Source organism: Procambarus clarkii, chromosome 3 (assembly GCF_040958095.1).
Source record: "Procambarus clarkii isolate CNS0578487 chromosome 3, FALCON_Pclarkii_2.0, whole genome shotgun sequence".
In the NCBI taxonomy this organism is placed as follows: Eukaryota; Metazoa; Arthropoda; class Malacostraca; order Decapoda; family Cambaridae; genus Procambarus; species Procambarus clarkii.
The window spans coordinates 16,122,131-16,142,596 of NC_091152.1; the positions used below are offsets into that span (position 1 = coordinate 16,122,131).

Here is a 20,466-nt window from a genome sequence, read left to right on the forward strand (position 1 = left end):
TGTGTGTGTACTATTTGTATCTGTAGAATCGATCTATTAGCTCTTGGACCCCGCCTTTCTAACCAATGTCCCCGTCTTATGGGGGATATATTTCCTCCATAATATATTTTCTACATATATTTCTCTCTTAACACACGCAACCAGGAATCGAACCCGGGCCCTTATGACTACAACCTCCAAGCGCTATCCACTCAGCTGCGAGTCATGTCCCAGGGCAACTTGTCCTCTTACTGACGCCACTACATTTTTAACATAAACGATCCCTGCATAAATTTTACAGCAGTTTTGGGAAATTAAAAACTCCTTCGTACTTACGCTTTTAGACATTAATGAGTATAGGCTCTAGTAGGTAAAGTGGGTAGCATAGGTCAGGCTCTAGTAGGTAAAGTGGGTACCATAGGTCAGGCTCTAGTAGGTAAAGTGGGTAGCATAGGTTAAGACGCTTTTAGTTAGGCTTATCCACCCCATTTTTTACAGAGGGTAAATCAGCAGAACGCGTCGAAGTAGTTTGTGTGTTCACGTTCATAGGTGAACACACGTTCACCTATGAACACACGTTCACACACGTGAACGTGAACACACGTTCAGCTACTTCCGTTCACTTACATATTGTATGTTGACGTTATATACAACATCTTTTTTAATTTCTTAACTTGGGTCGACATGTACAAGTGGGTGGCACTATTTCATCTCCCCGGGCTCTACTCATGATTACTTAATTGTTTAATGATCAACATACTATTGGAAATTAAAATTTTGTCTTGTATTTGGAGGGCAGGAACATGTTTATATTAAAATGTATATTTTTCATTTGTATTTTCAGCTGCGTGTGTTTATAACACCTCGTGTCTCTCTCTCTGCAGGTGCGGGAGGAACTAGCACTGGAGAAGCCGTCCGAAGATATCATCCCCATCCACGATATCGACACTCGCTGGCCTTGTAGGTACAAGTTCGCCAGCCTGGAGGACGCCCCCACCTGACCTACCATGCCAGCTACAACCTCTAGCCAAGCTGCACCGCCTACTATATTCCTGTCTGTACGGGCCAATCGGAGCTTATAAGCTGACCCTCTTGTGACAGAAGCGTCAGCCTGGTGGGTGATTCAGTATGACCCCATCTGGTTTACGAGTGACGCAGTTTCCAAACAGGAGGAGACATAGCCCTCCTGCAGTGTAACAAGCGAATCACGATGGCCGACGCACTCTTTCAGCCTCTCCACACGCCTTGCAACCTCTCCATACGCCTTGCAACACTCCCGTCACAGTGGACCAAACATGACTTCTCCTAGCTGCAACCTGGACTATGTTGACATCATTTCTCTGGTCTGCAGTAGGTGACTTACCTTATAAGATTTCATTCACACACGGAACAAATCTTACACACTCTAGGCATTTTCTAGGGACGATATATATACAGTTTTAGAACACGATTAGTTGTTGCCCATTCTTTATAATCATCCAACGAGAGGTCATGCTACCGGTACAAGGCTGTGCAGACTACAGTACCTAGAATACCGCTGTACATAGTTTTTCAGTTGCTTCTGTCCTCTGATTTAGAAATGATCTGAAGAGGACGACCTTGAAACCTGTGTTTGGGTGTTAATGACTATTGTCGTGCGGGCATTAGGGACTTGTACTGCATTACCGGTCAATAATTTAGTGTTTATCTGCGACTCATTGCTCAAGCATCGCTCTAGAGGTACTAAGCCAGCTGTGAAAGTTAATGTAGTAGTATCTACCCAAACTGTAGAGGCAGTGCCTTCAGCTGCAGTAGTAAACACTGCAGCTGTAGAGGCCTTTCATGCAGCTATAGTTGTAACCGTTACAGCTGTAGTAGTATAATTTACAGCTGTTGAGGCAACGTTTCCATGCTGCCTCAGCTGATATAGGCGAAGTTTCAATACCTATAGGAAATTAACATTGCTTAGAGTGACTACAGGAAGATCCTTGGCAGCTGCATGAACTGTCAAGGCATATTGTTGCCATATTCCCTACAACTTCTGTTCCCACGTCGACTCCTCTAAAACGTTAGGGCCAGCCTCTATACCGTTAGTCAGTCCCTAAAGTTCAGAGTTTATACAGCTCTGCAGCATTAGGGACAGTCTCTACAACGTTAGGGCCAGCCTCTATACCGTTAGTCAGTCCCTAAAGGTCAGAGTTTATACAGCTCTGTAGCATTAGGGACAGTCTCTACAACGTTAGGGGCAGACTCTGCAATGTTAGGAGCACCCTATACATTGTTTAAAAACAGCCTCTACTACATTAGTAATAGTGTCAACATCGTTACAGACAACTTATGGAAAGTTAGGAACAGTCTGTACAATGTTAGAGACAGACTCCAAAACAACAACAGTAGCAACATCAACAACAACAACACTTTTCATAATACTAGTTTCCAAAATGGCATTAAAAAAATTCAGTCTAAGAAAGAAGCTAATCATATTTTTGCTAGGCAAAATGTAATCATTTATAGGCCTAATAATTTTAATTTGAGGCTTATACTTAACTCTAATCGCAAAAAACATGGCTTTTCAGCCGCACAGAGTACTCACTTTGTTCATATATTCATTTAGATTTTTAATTTGTATTATGTATCTAAAAGCAAATTTGCCCATATAGGTGACTTGAGCTGTTGTCGTGTAAAGGTGGAGACGCCACTAGATCCAACCCGTTCTCGCGCTTTCTTAGAGTCAATATTGACTTATTAAATAAGTGCATATGTGATATACTAATTTATTATGAATATTTTAGTTTACCTTGAAAAGCTTCATAGAAAACACCGACCTTACCTAACCTTCTTAGTATGTTAAGATAAGCATCTTATTGCTTCGTAATTACAATTATTACTTAACCTACACCTATAATAGGTTAAGTAATAATTGTAATTACGAAGCAATAAGATGCTTATCTTAACATACTAAGAAGGTTAGGTTAGGTCGGTGTTTTCTATGAAGCTTTTCAAGGTAAACTAAAATATTCACAATAAATTAGTATGTCACATATGCACGTATTTAATAAGTCAATATTGACTATACGAAAGTGCGAGAACGGGTTGCTAGATCAGTTGGCCAGGTTACACTTGAAGGTGTCTGTGTGTCTGGGTGACAAGGACCTGTTTGGGGAAGTAATGGTGGTGGCTGTAGTAAGAGAGGTAGGCCTAGTAGATGTAGTTGTAGGCCTAGTAGATGTAGTTGTAGTCGTGGTAGGAGTGATTGAAGTATTGGTACAAGCTGTAGCAAAAGTAGTTTAAGTAGTAACTGTGGTGACGGTTGTCTCGGCGGATGTAGTCAGCTGTAGCGATGGTCGAAGTAATAGTTGTAGTAATAATATGAGAGTAGTGGAAGTAGTAGGAGGTATCTGCCACAAGTTTTCTTTGATTAAGTTCAGGACCATTTGATGAAGAAACCTTACATAACCTTCCCGGTTTGGTGCCTACTTTTTTGATATTGATGACAAAACCACAACTCAGAAGATGGAGAAGCGACGAAGTGTCGGTCCGTCCCAGACCATTATCAAGTCGTGTGATAATGGTCTAGGATAAGTGTGATAATCAACGTCATCCTTCTCCATCTTCTGTCTTGTGGTCTGGTCATCATTTCTTCAGTCACGTTATTGTCACTTATCGTCTGCACTCAGAACCATTTCTGTCCACAGTGGCCTATACATGTCACTTCTTATTTCGAAAGTCTTTTAATGGTCTCTAGTAACTTTTCTGCATCTTGGTTTGAATTTAACATCCGACGTCGTGTCGTCGGCAAATTTGCTGGTGTTGCAGTTCACTCCTGCATTTAAATCAGTGTGAAGATGATCAATAAAGGTCCCATGTTAAGGCCCTGTGGCACTTTACCCGCGGATGTTCACAGCTCTGACTTCATACAATCTCTTCTTGACCCCAAGTTTTCTGTACGACACCAAACCCTGATCTCAAGAGATCCTCTTCAAAACAATGCACATAAATCTGTCTTATTGATCTGTCATGAGGAACAGTATCAAAGGATTAATGAAACTTTAGGCATATATCATCATTACTGCTGATATATATATATATATATTATATAATAAATCATTTTATAATTTTGTCAAACTGTGTACAAATGTCATGTGCGAATACTGCTGTTAGTAATTTTACTACAAAGGACACTAACTGTTTACAAATTAGATACCGATGATTTATCTCTTATTTACAAATTAGACCGCATTTATAACCTTCGCTAAATCTGGGAGATTTGTTCACCTTTCGTGATGGATTAACTACTCTTGACTAGGGATTGATAAGTTCTTCCGTACATTCTTTTAAGACCCCTGAAAGCTAATTAAGTCAGGCCTGGTATCTGTATTAGACTTCTCAGTAGTTACTAGTCTAGCAATAGTTGAAACATCAGAATTCTGATTCTGATTGTAGAGTAGCATTGACATGATCTGAGTAGCAGTAAGTACCCTTCAGTATTACAAATGTAGATTTAGTACAAAACTAGCAGGTTTAGTACAACATTAGTGGCTGTATCAGGAACAGTAGAACTAATGACACCTTTTACGTTCGAGTTTATTGTACCATGCAGAATGAGTTTATTTGAACCATATAGTAGGATACTTTTATGTACTTAGCAGAATAATAGTTTAGTCTACCATAGAAAAATTATTGTTTAATACACATACAGTATATGCAGAATGACTATTTATTGTACCAAGCGGAATGATAGTTTAGTGTTCAATGACGAACGATATTTTATTGTTCCATTCCATGACGAATTATAGTTTATTGTACAATGAAGACTTACACGCCATTGTAACTATGATGTTATAATTGATTGTAAAATGACAAGTACAGATATTTCCAACCCGAGCCATTTATTGTCCCATGCTGAATTATAGTTAATTAAGCCATGCTGAACGATAATTTATGGTACTATGGAGAAGGGAAGAGCACTATCAGGGGAAAGCTCCAAGCCATTACGACTATATAGCACTTGGAAGGGGTCAGGATAAGGATTTGGGATGGGACGGGGGGGAAGGAATGGTGCCCAACCACTTGGACGGTCGGGGATTGAACGCAGACCTGCATGATGTGAGATCGTCGCTCTACCGCCCAACCCAAGGTACTTATAATTTACCCTACAGAGTTATGTATCATGCAGAATTCAAGATAATTTTCCAGAAACTGATTTGATGTGTAGTTATCGCTCGAGGGGCAGTGACTTAGGGCTCACACTGCTTATTTTCTTCTTGAGGTTATCTTGAGATGATTTCGGGGCTTTAGTGTCCCCACGGTCCGGTCCTCGACCAGGCCTCCACCCCCAGGAAGCAGCCCGTGACAGCTGACTAACACCCAGGTACTTATTTTACTGCTAGGTAACAGGAGCATAGTGTGAAAGAAACTCTGCCCATTGTTTCTCCCCGGCGCCTGGGATCGAACCCAGGACCACAGGATCACAAGCCCAGCGTGCTGTCCACTCGGCCGACCGGCTCCCTATACCGGCTTATAATGAAACTGTTAACTAAAGGCTGTTTATCGAGTTAACATTACAAAATAATAATACAATTCTAGTCGCTTTTTCAGAATTGTACGTTATCCTAAATAATTATTTCAGAGGTCTTTTTGTTTATTTACGAAGGCTGCATATTTATATGTTGTTGTATTTGGTGACTGGATATGTGTATCTATAGAGTTTCAACTCTGTTATAAAATATTAGAGAGCCCTCGTACAGCAGGATACTGCAGTAGAGGACGCCGCACCTCCCAATATTTGTGTGTAAAAAGAGAGGAATTTAATACGACATAGTCCCTAAATGCTTGTTTTATTTACGTGGGCAATGTTTATCTTAAGGAACGGTTGTGAATGCAGTTTCGGTTGTCACAATAGCTGCAGTTTCGGTTGTCACAACAGCTGCAGTTTCGGTTGTCACAATAGCTGCAGTTTCGGTTGTCACAATAGCTGCAGTTTCGGTTGTCACAACAGCTGCAGTTTCGGTTGTCACAACAGCTGCAGTTTCGGTTGTCACAACAGCTGCAGTTTCGGTTGTCACAACAGCTGCAGTTTCGGTTGTCACAACAGCTGCAGTTTCGGTTGTCACAACAGCTGCAGTTTCGGTTGTCACAATAGCTGCAGTTTCGGTTGTCACAATAGCTGCAGTTTCGATTGTCACAATAGCTGCCGTGGTGATTGTTAAAGTATCAGTAGTTGTGTTTGTTTCAGTAGAAGTAGATGTTATAGGTGTAATGATTGTTACAGTAGCAGGAGCAGTGGTTATCTGGGTAGCTGAAGTAGCTACTGATTGTCACAGTAGCAGTAGTGATTGTAACAGTGGTTGTTAAAGCAGCAGTGGGGTAGTTACAGTAGGAGTCGCAGTGGTTTTTACATAAACCGTGGGGGGGGGGTCGTTACAGTAGCAGAAGTATTGGTTGTCTTGAGTAGCTGAAGTAATGGCTGTCACAATACTAATTGTAGCAGTAGTCGTAGTGGTTGTTACAGTAGCTGTAGTAGTCAGTCACAGGGCAATAATAGCGGTTGTTACGATGTCAGTGGTAGCACACGAATAGACTTGAGAATGGTCCAGGACGGCTCGAAACGTCGTCGTCCCCTCACCTTCTAGTGTGTGGTCTGGTCAACATTCTTTAGCCCCGTTATTGTGACTCATCGCCTGTAATCTGAAGTCTACTCACTCTGTCATTCAGTCAGCTTCCCCCCCCCCTCCCACACTCATGGGAGGCTGATCTGTCTCATGGGCAGCTTCGGCTCTAAGACCCCATCGAAGCCTCGGTTTCTGCAAGTCTCTCTCCCAATCAAATGGAGAATGTTTGTTTCATAGGGAAGAGCTTATGTTATATTTTCATATAAAGCTGTCAGAGTTAAGAGTAGCAAAGAAGTGGTTGTTTCACACACCAATTTACCCCCGAGAATTTCCGGTTTAAACATAAGTTTCTTACAAAGTATAAACTCACTGTCGCCAGACTGTGTCTGTGTCCCTAAATGCCCTATCGTAGAGTTCATTAAACAGCTGTATTTAAAAAATAGTTTTAAGCTCAAAACAAGACCATGTGCTAAAAACACATTGCTTGAAAATAGTGCACGTATTTTACAATGATTTAGTTGCACATAATAGCTTACATGTACGACTCAGCGAGAGAGCTATTTTGTCTGATGAAACGCACAGCTATTAAATCAAACGGATAATAGCTTTCCTCTACACCAGTAAAATATTGGGGGCCACCAGTATCATTATGTAAATCATAGGGAGAGAAAGATTAATGTGCAAAATATTCATAGCTGTCGAATTGAATTAACATTCGTGACTTTTTATACAAAAATCATGAATGAATGTCAATATCCACTTTGCATGTTCCAGGGGGAGAGAGGAAACACGAATGCAACTCTATATTAACAAAATGGAATTCCTTTCGTTATTTTCAGTGCACGATTATCAATATTCTAGGGAACTCGTAAATCTTCGGAGGAGTTTAACATTATCATTGGATACTGACCTTGGAGCTATCAGCCGATAATGACCGTAACATCATTATAGACAAGTGACCTTACCACTATCACAGGCTAGTGACATGAACCCTATCACAGGCTAGTGACATAACCCCTATCACAGGCTAGTGACATAAACCCTATCACAGGCTAGTGACATGAACCCTATCACAGGCTAGTGACATGAGCCCTATCACAGGCTAGTCACCCTAACACTATCACAGGCTAGTGACATGAACCCTATCACAGGCTAGTGACATAACCCCTATCACAGGCTAGTGACATAACCCCTATCACAGGCTAGTGACATAACCCCTATCACAGGCTAGTGACATAAACCCTATCACAGGCTAGTGACAACCCCTATCACAGGCTAGTGACATAAACCCTATCACAGGCTAGTGACATAACCCCTATCACAGGCTAGTGACATAACCCCTATCACAGGCTAGTGACATAACCCCTATCACAGGCTAGTGACATAAACCCTATCACAGGCTAGTGACATAACCCCTATCACAGGCTAGTGACATAAACCCTATCACAGGCTAGTGACATAAACCCTATCACAAGCTAGTCACCTCGTCTTGTTACCAGGGTGGGGAAATTCTGTCGACTTGGACTTCTCACAAGGGCGAAGAAGTCAGCGAGCCATCCCAGCACGCAATACATCTCGCTTGGCTTGTTTTATCTCACACTAGAGAGCCCCATGGCAGCCATTATCTGGCTGTTTACCCGCCCTTGGCTCCATCCCAGACGATTAGGGATAATTAGACAACAACATGAGGCTTGGAGCCAGCCGGGCAGCACTGTTCTCTGGCAGTCAGACGCCGCCTTCCTTCCTCCTCTCGCAGCAAGCTGCCATATCATAGACTACGTGGCCTTAATAAATTCATAACAGCCTGAAGAAATGCTTGAGACACACTAGTTAACTTTTAATCATATGTTACAATTGTCCTTAACTTTCCATCATATTCTGCTTCCTTTGTTCTCTTACTAACGATCTCAAAGTAACGAGAAAATTGTTAACAATGAAAATAACACAATAAATGATTCAACAATTAATTGTCGAACAAATAGAAAAGTAATTGTGAAACAAACATGAAAGTGAGGAAACTTAGAGTGTAGAACAAATTTGATTGTTGAAGTTTGGAACAGTATTCAAGAAATTGGAAAGTGTAAAATATGTTGAATGCCGTAAACAGTGCCCAAGAAATTTAAAACGTCTTGAAGAATTTGTGAGCAATGTTGCACAATTCTGAGACATAATAATTTTCATTCCAATATATTAGAGAATTTGTAGTAAATTAAATAAGCAATGATATTGATGGTAACGCAATTATCACAGACGGTGAACAAAGACCATTAAAAAAGCGGGATCACAAGCAGAGATCAAAGAACACACAGTATATATATCACGCGTCCAAAAGCAGGAACAATATGAAAAATCCTGCCACTGTAGCATGTTACCAGATACACAGTTGAACGCGTAAATCGTGAAATGTATCGGCAGATCCTAGCGGGAGTATCCTTCATGCTCACCGTATCTGCATGTCCGCTTTGATCTATTACTGTGGTGGAGGTGTTGTAGTGTGGCTGGGTGTGTCCCAGGGGCAGACTGTGGGCTGGGTGTGTCCCAGGGGGCAGACTGTGGGCTGGGTGTGTCCCAGGGGGCAGACTGTGGGCTGGGTGTGTCCCAGGGGGGCAGACTGTGGGCTGGGTGTGTCCCAGGGGGCAGACTGTGGGCTGGGTGTTACCCAGGGGGCAGACTGTGGGCTGGGTGTTACCCAGGGGGCAGACTGTGGGCTGGGTGTTACCCAGGGGGCAGACTGTGGGCTGGGTGTTACCCAGGGGGCAGACTGTGGGCTGGGTGTACTTGCTTTACCTGAAGTGAAGCTCTCACGAATATAAAATAATTGCTATTATAAAGGTCACATAATGTTGATACCGATGAAAGCGATGATAACTTTAACGTAACATCCTGTCCTCACGCTTGTTGCTGCGCACGGCCAGCGATATCGACCACTGAGAGAATTAATATTCACTTATCAATATTAGAGAATTAATATTCTCTCAAGAGTGTTAGAGACGTCTAACTAGAGACGTCTAACTAGAGACGTCTAACTAGAGACGTCTAACTAGAGACGTCTAACTAGAGACGTCTGACTAGAGACGTCTAACTAGAGACGTCTAACTAGAGACGTCTGACTAGAGACGTCTGACTAGAGACGTCTGACTAGAGACGTCTAACTAGAGACGTCTTAACAAGCAACACTTGACTTAATCAACAGGTTATAACCACAACAAAAGACTGGACATCAGCGAGTCGCTTCACATCAAAAAGTCCAGCAATCAACAGCCAGTTAACACATAATTACATTCTACCCACTTCAAGACCCCAAAGCAACACAGAGACAGTAGAAGCAAGAATATAGGTTGTTAATAATAGCCTGTTAATAGCTATGTTTCGTCCACTTGTTGTTCTTAATCACGTCTGTATCACCTCACCCCAAGAGAATATAAGCTCTTGCTAAAACATTGTAAATTTGTCTTTGAAAATGTAAGGAGTACCTTGCGAAACGCATTCCTAGGCGTCAGACCATATTGTGAAAATGAACTTTGGAGAGTTAATTTTTCAACTTCGATCGACTGTGAAAAATAACATAAGAAATATTGAGAAGATTTGTGTTAGCATCAGTAATCTTAAACTTTCCATCATATTCAACAATGTTTACTAGTAAAGACTGCTACCAAAATATATTCTAATACAGTATATGTATATTATATTATCACTAAGAACTCTTTGACCCGGCCAGGATTCGAACAGACGCCGTCTAGGATCACCCCTAAACGTACCCAGTACCGTGACCACCGCATCAATGATCGTCTGGCTTGCGCGTTCATGCAGCTTTCTCACATATTATATTATATATGTGCAATATAACCTCACCCACTTACTGCTAATACGCAACGCGACAGTCTTAACAGTCAGATGGCATTACAATGCAACATGGCTTGTGTCTCAGGGCGTCACTCAGCATTAGGTGTGACGGCATGAGGTTGTCTGGTCCCAATACCTGAGGCGCAACCATGGCCAGGAGCTGCCTTTATAGATGGTTTATCCCTGTTATAGCCGGCTTAAGGCCTTCAGACTCTTCGTTAAGTGGGATTTGTCGCTTGAAGCATTGCTAAGGCGTTGTGGGGATGTTTCACTTCTCACGCTTGTAGCATTTGTTAGGAGTGTGTGGAGGGAAGTGTGGGTTGTGTGTGTGGGGGGGGGGGAAGGTGTGTGTTGTGTATGGGGGGGGGAAGTGCGTGTTTACATTATATTATAAAATTAATATTATAATATATCAGCCTATTGTGCATATATAGGCATAGGTTAGGTTAGGTGTTTAGGTTCTGTTGGCGATTATTTGTATTTGTAGTACGTGGGTGAAGTATTTACAGCGTTGTGGTTCGAACAAAAATCGTCAGTGAAGCACTTGTTCCGGAAGTGTTCGAACGAAATCAGCTGAGTCGAGTGTAAACCGCTTTTTATTAATAAACAGGGGGTTTGGCGGGTGCATGGAATCACTTTTGGATCTGTTTGGTGGACGGGTTGCAGCCCGTCCACCAACCCGCGAAAAGTTTAGTTGAATAATTTCGCGGCTTCTAATGGATAACATAAAACAAATGTTTAGTGAAAGTGATTTACTGGAACTGGATGTTGTAAGGTTAATGCCTCATTGTGTTAGTTCAATTATCATGTTTTAAAGGTTGCTGGTACCTTTAGTGTTCGATTGTTGTCTTGCAATGTCCTAAAAGTATACCGTAGTTTTCAATGAGTTGTGTGAGAAACCAGGCCAGAAAACGCCGCTTCTGCTATACGTGGCGATGTGTTGACTCGGGATAATTTATTGTTTTACAGGACTTACCAGACAACGCCAGGCCCTCACTGCTGTAGCAAACTTTGGTACCGGTACCTATCGTGCAGTGTTCCTCGTCTTGCGTTGAATGTGTGTACGTGAGCGTGTCCCCTAGTTGTGTTGCTAGTTGTGTTGTGTCAACCACTTGTCCCAGCCTCACTACACGAGGTGTTCCAGCCTACTCCTCCTTCACGCCAAGGTAAGCAACACTTCACTGCTCAAGCTCACATTTACCTGCGCTGCTCATATATAAATATGTGGATTAAAATGTGATTAATCGTGTGGTATATGAGGATTTTAATGACTAAAAGCGTACCAAAAAGAATATAAAGGTTCTAATTATAGAGTAAGCTGCTGTAAACTTGATCCCAGAGACACAATGTAACACAACGGACAAATCTGGACAATTCTATAACACTAAAAGGGTGGTAATTATGTCCTCTGAAGGAGATATATTAAACTGTAAAGCACTTGGTGCTCATAGTATCTGTAAGGGAGGAAAATGTTACAAACATTAAACTGATTTATGCTGTTTGAGGCGGGATTCGTCTTAAGTATTGGATAGTAGTGGCAGTGTTAGGGAGAGCAGAGGTGCTTGTCTCCTCTGGTGGGTGTAGTGACTGGTGAGGGTGTTGAGGAGAGCAGAGGTGCTTGTCACCTCTGGTGGGTGTAGTGACTGGTGAGGGTGTTGAGGAGAGCAGAGGTGCTTGTCACCTCTGGTGGGTGTAGTGACTGGTGAGGGTGTTGAGGAGGGCAGAGGTGCTTGTCGCTGCTGGTGGGTGTAGTGACTGGTGAGGGTGTTGAGGAGAGCAGAGGTGACTGTCACTGCTGGTGGGTGTAGTGACTGGTGAGAGTGTTGAGGAGAGCAGAGGTGCTTGTCACTGCTGGTGGGTGTAGTGACTGGTGAGTCAGTACATGTGACTGTTGAGTTTGTTTGTGAGTAATGGAGAACCAGTGATAAAGACAGGGCATCGTCTCAAGGTTCGATGAGGAGCCCTAAACTGTGGAACTCGCAGGTGGAGTGAGGAAGATTGGAGTTGAAACATAATGAAACAAATTGGGTAAAATTCTAACCCGTTTAGATAGTATGGTGAGGAAGAAGTGAAGCCTCTGAGTAGAAGAATAAATAATTGTTTAGGGTTTGAGGTTAGTTCACGAGAAGGCAGATATACATCCTTGGAGATACAGCATAAGAGGAGGAAATTCAGAAGTTTCTAAGATACATGATTATAGATCATTTTCTTAAGGAGTATTATAGACATCCTAGAGCAGGGGAGGGGGGGGGGTGGAAACCCTAGTTACTTATGCTATTATGACACGCTAATGTGTGTGTTCCGGAATGCGGAATCCAGGCTTACCTTGACAAAGGAATATTCAACTTCTTTGCTGAGCTGTAAATTTTAACTAGAAAAAAGTACAATTTATATATATATGTATATATATATATATATATATATATATATATATATATATATATATATATATATACAAGTTGGTACATTCTTGTAGAGCCACTAGTACGCGTAGGGTTTCGGGCAGGTCCCTGGAATACGATCCCCGCCGCGAAGAATCGTTGTTACAACCAAGTACACATTTTACTGTTGAGTTAAACAGAGGCTACAGTTAAGGATTTGCGCCCAGTAAATCCTCCCCGGCCAGGATACGAACCCATGACATAGCGCTCGCGGAACGCCAGGCGAGTGTCTTACCACTACTCCACGGAGACTATTACTTTTCAATAGAGCGATACCAAATAAAAATGCAATAAATAAACACTGACAGTTCTTTTTAGTAATAATAAGTAATGAGAAAATGAAAGTGTGTTTCCAAGCCATCTGTCTCCGGGTTTATACCGACGCACAATTGTTTTGTTCCGTTCAGTTGTTGTTGTTCGCCAGACGTCGCGTCACTCCGGCGCCGTCATTGTAGGGAGGCTTATAACTGCTGGTCGCCACCTTTCCGTTCATTGTGCTTTATCCAAGTGAATCGATGATGAGACTGAGCGCTCTAATTTACTGGCAAAACTTGAAAAATACTTATCGCTACACACACACAGAGATCTGTGTCTGTGTGTCTACACACACGCACAGAGATCTGTGTCTGTGTGTCTACACACACGCACAGAGATCTGTGTCTGTGTGTCTACACACACGCACAGAGATCTGTGTCTGTGTGTCTACACACACGCACAGAGATCTGTGTCTGTGTGTCTACACACACGCACAGAGATCTGTGTCTGTGTGTCTACACACACGCACAGAGATCTGTGTCTGTGTGTCTACACACACACACACAGAGATCTGTGTCTGTGTGTCTACACACACATGTGTGTGTGATGAAGTAAGGGTGAAGAGGGAGAACGGCCTATTGACATAGCTCGGGTGCAGGGGGGGGGGGGGTTGTGTAAAATCCTGGTTTGTGCCTCGGAGAGGCTACGGGATCCAATAAGTTTAGTAGAACTTCGGTTTCAACCCTTTTACCCTGTCGTAGCTCAGTCGATTAAGACAGTGTCTGGGATGCTCCCGGACGCAGGTTCGAATCCTCGTCACGGCCCTTATGGATTTGTTCATTATACTTATGGCTAATTAATGTTATATAAAAAAGTATTAAAAATTAAAAATTTACTTTTTTGCGATGTTAAAAATTGTGACTAAATTGTGTGGCTGTATGAAGCTGCGAGAATTACATAGAAGTAAAGTTAAAAGTAAAGTCACGAAGGTGGCTTCGAGTGTGTTAAACTCAACGACTCGCCAGGCGTCGAACATGTGCGCCACCAGCTAGGAGGCGGGTCCAGGAGCTACACCCCCAGACGGTTTGGTCCCTTGCAACCCGCTCTCGCACAAGACAGCACTTATATGACTTATTGCTTATAGTCAATATTTGGCTTATAAATTAGTACATACGTGGTATATTCCAAGGTTTTTTTTTCAAGGCACTAACTCTTCCTCTGTTTTATTAAACAATAGATATTTTATACAAAATGTGACAATATACTGAGTTACTTTACAATTTATTTAAATATTTTAGTTTTGTTTTATTATTTTTACAAAATTGAAATATCAATATAGGTTAAGCACTAATAGTAATATCTTAACATACTAAGAAGGTTAGGTTAGGTCGTGGTTTTCTATTCAGCTTTTCAGGTAAACTCAAATATTCACAATAAATTAGTATATCACATACGTACTTATTCATAAGCAAAATACTGACTATAAGCAAGAGCGAGAACGGGTTGTCCATAGGTACCCTGAAGGTAAGGTCGGGGTCCTGTAGCGTCTTTAAGTGAACTTTGAGGGAGTTAAAGGGGCTAGTGCCGTTGTGCCGTAGCAACAGGAAGTTACCCCAATAGTGATAAACGGTACTTTACATGCTGCAGCTGTTAGGAGCAGCGGTTAAGGCCTCGGGCGGTTATATGAGAACAGACCATTGTGAGTAATGGGGATATTATGCAGCAGCAAGCGGGTTGTGGAAGCCGCCAGCCCATAACCCATTGGGGTCAGGGGTGGATTCAATCATGAGTTGTTTTCAGGTTACTGATCATTTTTTAGAGTCAGTCATGAATGAGTTAATATAATTATGGGTCAATCATAAGCGACTTATTAATTGGGTATGAGTCAGGTTGGAGTCGGTTATCAAAGAGTTATTATTGGCAAGTGGGGAAAGGGTGGAGTCTGTCTTGTATGAGTTAATAGTGGATTTTGAGTCATCGTGGAGTCAGTCATGAGCAAGTTAATATTAGCGTGGAGTGAGACATGCATGAGTTAAAATTGGCTAATGGGTCAGGGTGGAGTCAGTCATGAATTAGTAATTATTGAATTTTTAATTGGTGTGTTGTGTGGTGGTGAGGTGTGTGTTGTGTGGTGGTGAGGTGTGTGTTGTGTGGTGGTGAGGTGTGTGTTGTGTGGTGGTGAGGTGTGTGTTGTGTGGTGGTGAGGTGTGTGTTGTGTAGTGGAGAGGTGTGTGTTGTGTGGTGATGAGGTGTGTGTTGTGTGGTGGTGAGGTGTGTGTTGTGTGGTGGTGAGGTGTGTGTTGTGTGGTGGTGAGGTGTGTGTTGTGTGGTGGTGAGGTGGGTGGTGAGGTGTGTGTTGTGTAGTGGAGAGGTGTGTGTTGTGTGGTGATGAGGTGTGTGTTGTGTGGTGGTGAGGTGTGTGCTGTGTGGTGGTGAGGTGTGTGTTGTGTGGTGGTGAGGTGTGTGTTGTGTGGTGGTGAGGTGTGTGTTGTGTGGTGGTGAGGTGTGTGTTGTGTGGTGGTGAGGTGTGTGGTGGTGAGGTGTGTGGTGGTGAGGTGTGTGTTGTGTGGTGGTGAGGTGTGTGTTGTGTGGTGGTGAGGTGTGTGTTGTGTGGTGGTGAGGTGTGTGTTGTGTGGTGGTGAGGTGTGTGTTGTATGGTGGTGTGTTGTGTGGTGATGAGGTATGTGTTGTGTAGTGGAGAGGTGTGTGTTGTGTGGTGGTGAGGTGTGTGTTGTGTGGTGAGGTGTGTGTTGTGTGGTGGTGAGGTGTGTGTTGTGTGGTGGTGAGGTGTGTGTTGTGTGGTGGTGAGGTGTGTGTTGTGTGGTGATGAGGTGTGTGTTGTGTGGTGAGGTGTGTGTTGTGTGGTGAGGTGTGTGTTGTGTGGTGAGGTGTGTTGTGTGGTGAGGTGTGTGTTGTGTGGTGGTGAGGTGTGTGTTGTATGGTGGTGTGTTGTGTGGTGATGAGGTATGTGTTGTGTAGTGGAGAGGTGTGTGTTGTGTGGTGGTGAGGTGTGTGTTGTGTGGTGGTGAGGTGTGTGTTGTGTGGTGAGGTGTGTGTTGTGTGGTGAGGTGTGTGTTGTGTGGTGAGGTGTGTGTTGTGTGGTGAGGTGTGTGTTGTGTGGTGAGGTGTGTTGTGTGGTGAGGTGTGTGTTGTGTGGTGAGGTGTGTGTTGTGTGGTGAGGTGTGTGTTGTGTGGTGAGGTGTGTGTTGTGTGGTGAGGTGTGTGTTGTGTGGTGAGGTGTGTGTTGTGTGGTGAGGTGTGTGTTGTGTGGTGAGGTGTGTGTTGTGTGGTGGTGAGGTGTGTGTTGTGTGGTGGTGAGGTGTGTGTTGTGTGGTGAGGTGTGTGTTGTGTGGTGAGGTGTGTGTTGTGTGGTGAGGTGTGTGTTGTGTGTGGGGGTGAGGTGTGTGTTGTGTGGTGGTGAGGTGTGTGTTGTGTGGTGGTGAGGTGTGCGTTGTGTGGTGGTGAGGTGTGTGTAGTGTAGTGGAGAGGTGTGTGTTGTGTGGTGGTGAGGTATGTGTTGTGTGGTGGTGAGGTGTGTGTTGTGTGGTGGTGAGGTGTGTGTAGTGTAGTGGTGAGGTGTGTGTTGTGTGGTGGTGAGGTGTGTGTAGTGTAGTGGAGAGGTGTGTGTTGTGTGGTGGTGAGGTGAGTGTTGTGTGGTGGTGAGGTGTGTGTTGTGTGGTGGTGAGGTGTGTGTTGTGTGGTGGTGAGGTGTGTGTTGTGTGGTGATGAGGTGTGTGGTGGTGTGGTGTGTGGTGGTGAGGTGTGTGTTGTGTGGTGGTGAGGTGTGTGGTGGTGAGGTGTGTGGTGGTGAGGTGTGCGTAGTGTAGTGGAGAGGTGTGTGTTGTGTGGTGGTGAGGTGTGTGTAGTGTAGTGGTGAGGTGTGTGTTGTGTGGTGGTGAGGTGTGTGGTGGTGAGGTGTGTGTTGTGTGGTGGTGAGGTGTGTGTTGGGTGCTGGTGAGGTGTGTGTTGTGTGGTGGTGAGGTGTGTGTTGTATGGTGAGGTTTTCAAATAAATTTAGCAAAGTCAACCCTTAGCACTCTTCTCTTCAACAATATTAATAATACATAGTTATACAATAATACAAGTAACACATAATATACACCACAAAATCTCAAAACCCTGCCTATGAATGTGTGTGTCCTCACAATACAGACTATAGCACTATTAATCAAGCAACAGTAGGCTACTGCACTTAACATCCTATTAATAGCTATCTAGTAGTACATACGCCAATGATACATAAGCCAAATAGTACGGTAATACATGGGAACTATATACATAATAGTATATCAAAGATATAGCAAATTATATCCAAATATAGGAAAGTAAGTGATACTAGACTACGCTGCATTATATCACACTAAGGTATGATCACAGCGTATACTAGTGTATGCTGGATCATAACAGATGGGAAGGTATCTTGTGTTATAGATTAGTGTTATATTGTGAGTTATCCACTCTTAACCCCAATATTAACATACTCATGAGTGACTCCACCTTGACCCATAAACCACCAATAATTGCTAACTAATAGTAATTACTAGTCAGAGTTTTTCACGGAAGTTACCCTGTATCAGGCCCCTCTAGTTCATTCTGGCAGGCGGTAGGCAGCTTCAAGGAATTTCAACCTAACCTCAGCTATCCCATTGTTATCCGCCTACCCTGAGCACGTCTATTCTTATCCACCTGCCCGTAGCATGCCCATTCTTATCCACCTGCCCGTAGCATGCCCATTCTTATCCACCTGCCCGTAGCATGCCCATTCTTATCCACCTACTCTCAGCATGTCGTTCGCATCCATTTGCCCTTAGCATACCCATTCTTATCCACCTACTTTCTTGATGTTCTTGTCCATCTACCCTCAGCATGATCTCCTCCGCCCCCACACACACTTACTCTCACTATGCCAACTTATATCCACCTTTCGCAGCATTCCCGTTCTTACATTCTTCAGTATGCCCATTCTTTTCTCCCCTACCTTCAGCATGCTGATTCGAATTCATTTTTAACAGCATGTCCATTTTTATCCAATTTCTCCAGTCTTCTCTTTCTTTTTCATGATTCAGCATTTATATGATTTCAAAGCTGCTTCAACATATCTATTCTTACCCAGCTGCTGCAGCACACCTATTCTTACCCAGCTGCTCCAGCATACCTATTCTTACCCAGCTGCTGCAGCATACCTATTCTTACCCAGCTGCTGCAGCACACCTATTCTTACCCAGCTGCTGCAGCACACCTATTCTTACCCGGCTGCTGCAGCATACCTATTCTTACCCAGCTGCTGCAGCATACCTATTCTTACCCAGCTGCTGCAGCATACCTATTCTTACCCAGCTGCTGCAGCACACCTATTCTTACCCAGCTGCTGCAGCACACCTATTCTTACCCAGCTGCTGCAGCACACCTATTCTTACCCAGCTGCTGCAGCATACCTATTCTTACCCGGCTGCTGCAGCATACCTATTCTTACCCAGCTGCTGCAGCATACCTATTCTTACCCAGCTGCTGCAGCATAATTATTCTTACCCAGCTGCTGCAGGATACCTATTCTTACCCAGCTGCTGCAGCATACCTATTCTTACCCAGCTGCTGCAGCACACCTATTCTTACCCAGCTGCTGCAGCACACCTATTCTTACCCAGCTGCTGCAGCACACCTATTCTTACCCAGCTGCTGCAGCACACCTATTCTTACCCAGCTGCTGCAGCACACCTATTCTTACCCAGCTGCTGCAGCACACCTATTCTTACCCAGCTGCTGCAGCATACCTATTCTTACCCGGCTGCTGCAGCATACCTATTCTTACCCAGCTGCTGCAGCATACCTATTCTTACCCAGCTGCTGCAGCATAATTATTCTTACCCAGCTGCTGCAGGATACCTATTCTTACCCAGCTGCTGCAGGATACCTATTCTTACCCAGCTGCTGCAGCATACCTATTCTTACCCAGCTGCTGCAGCACACCTATTCTTACCCAGCTGCTGCAGCACACCTATTCTTACCCAGCTGCTGCAGCACACCTATTCTTACCCAGCTGCTGCAGCACACCTATTCTTACCCAGCTGCTGCAGCATACCTATTCTTACCCGGCTGCTGCAGCATACCTATTCTTACCCAGCTGCTGCAGCATACCTATTCTTACCCGGCTGCTGCAGCATACCTATTCTTACCCAGCTGCTGCAGCATACCTATTCTTACCCAGCTGCTGCAGCATAATTATTCTTACCCAGCTGCTGCAGGATACCTATTCTTACCCAGCTGCTGCAGCATACCTATTCTTACCCAGCTGCTGCAGCACACCTATTCTTACCCAGCTGCTGCAGCACACCTATTCTTACCCAGCTGCTGCAGCACACCTATTCTTACCCAGCTGCTGCAGCACACCTATTCTTACCCAGCTGCTGCAGCATACCTATTCTTACCCAGCTGCTGCAGCATACCTATTCTTACCCGGCTGCTGCAGCATACCTATTCTTACCCCGCTGCTGCAGCATACCTATTCTTACCCAGCTGCTGCAGCATACCTATTCTTACCCAGCTGCTGCAGGATACCTATTCTTACCCAGCTGCTGCAGCATACCTATTCTTACCCAGCTGCTGCAGCACACCTATTCTTACCCAGCTGCTGCAGCACACCTATTCTTACCCAGCTGCTGCAGCACACCTATTCTTACCCAGCTGCTGCAGCATACCTATTCTTACCCAGCTGCTGCAGCATACCTATTCTTACCCAGCTGCTGCAGCATACCTATTCTTACCCAGCTGCTGCAGCATACCTATTCCCAGCTGCTGCAGGATACCTATTCTTACCCAGCTGCTGCAGGATACCTATTCTTACCCAGCTGCTGCAGCATACCTATTCTTACCCAGCTGCTGCAGGATACCTATTCTTACCCAGCTGCTGCAGGATACCTATTCTTACCCAGCTGCTGCAGCATACCTATTCTTACCCAGCTGCTGCAGGATACCTATTCTTACCCAGCTGCTGCAGCATACCTATTCTTACCCAGCGGCTGCAGCATACCTATTCTTACCCAGCTGCTGCAGCATACCTATTCTTACCCAGCGGCTGCAGGATACCTATTCTTACCCAGCGGCTGCAGCATACCTATTCTTACCCAGCTGCTGCAGCATACCTATTCTTACCCAGCGGCTGCAGCATACCTATTCTTACCCAGCTGCTGCAGGATACCTATTCTTACCCAGCGGCTGCAGCATACCTATTCTTACCCAGCTGCTGCAGCATACCTATTCTTACCCAGCGGCTGCAGCATACCTATTCTTACCCAGCTGCTTCAGCATACCTATTCTTACCCAGCGGCTGCAGCACACCTATTCTTACCCAGCGGCTGCAG

The 20,466-nt window shown here is 44.0% G+C and overlaps 1 protein-coding gene across 6 annotated transcripts in view; it reads left to right on the top strand.

Moving 5' to 3' along the window:
* The window catches only part of LOC123760898 (dipeptidase 1), a 181,091-nt gene extending 169,534 nt beyond the window's left edge, over positions 1 to 11,557 (top strand). For 5 of the 6 annotated variants that reach the window (XM_045746715.2, XM_045746716.2, XM_045746714.2 and 2 more), the window contains one exon: positions 864 to 2,788. In XM_045746715.2, coding sequence (XP_045602671.1) covers positions 864 to 980 — 117 coding nt within the window. In that variant the 3' untranslated portion in view covers positions 981 to 2,788. Of the gene's footprint in view, positions 1 to 863; positions 2,789 to 11,381 lie in introns of those variants that run through there. The other variant, XR_011229383.1, reaches the window with a different exon arrangement.
* The last annotated feature ends 8,909 nt before the right edge of the window (positions 11,558 to 20,466 follow it).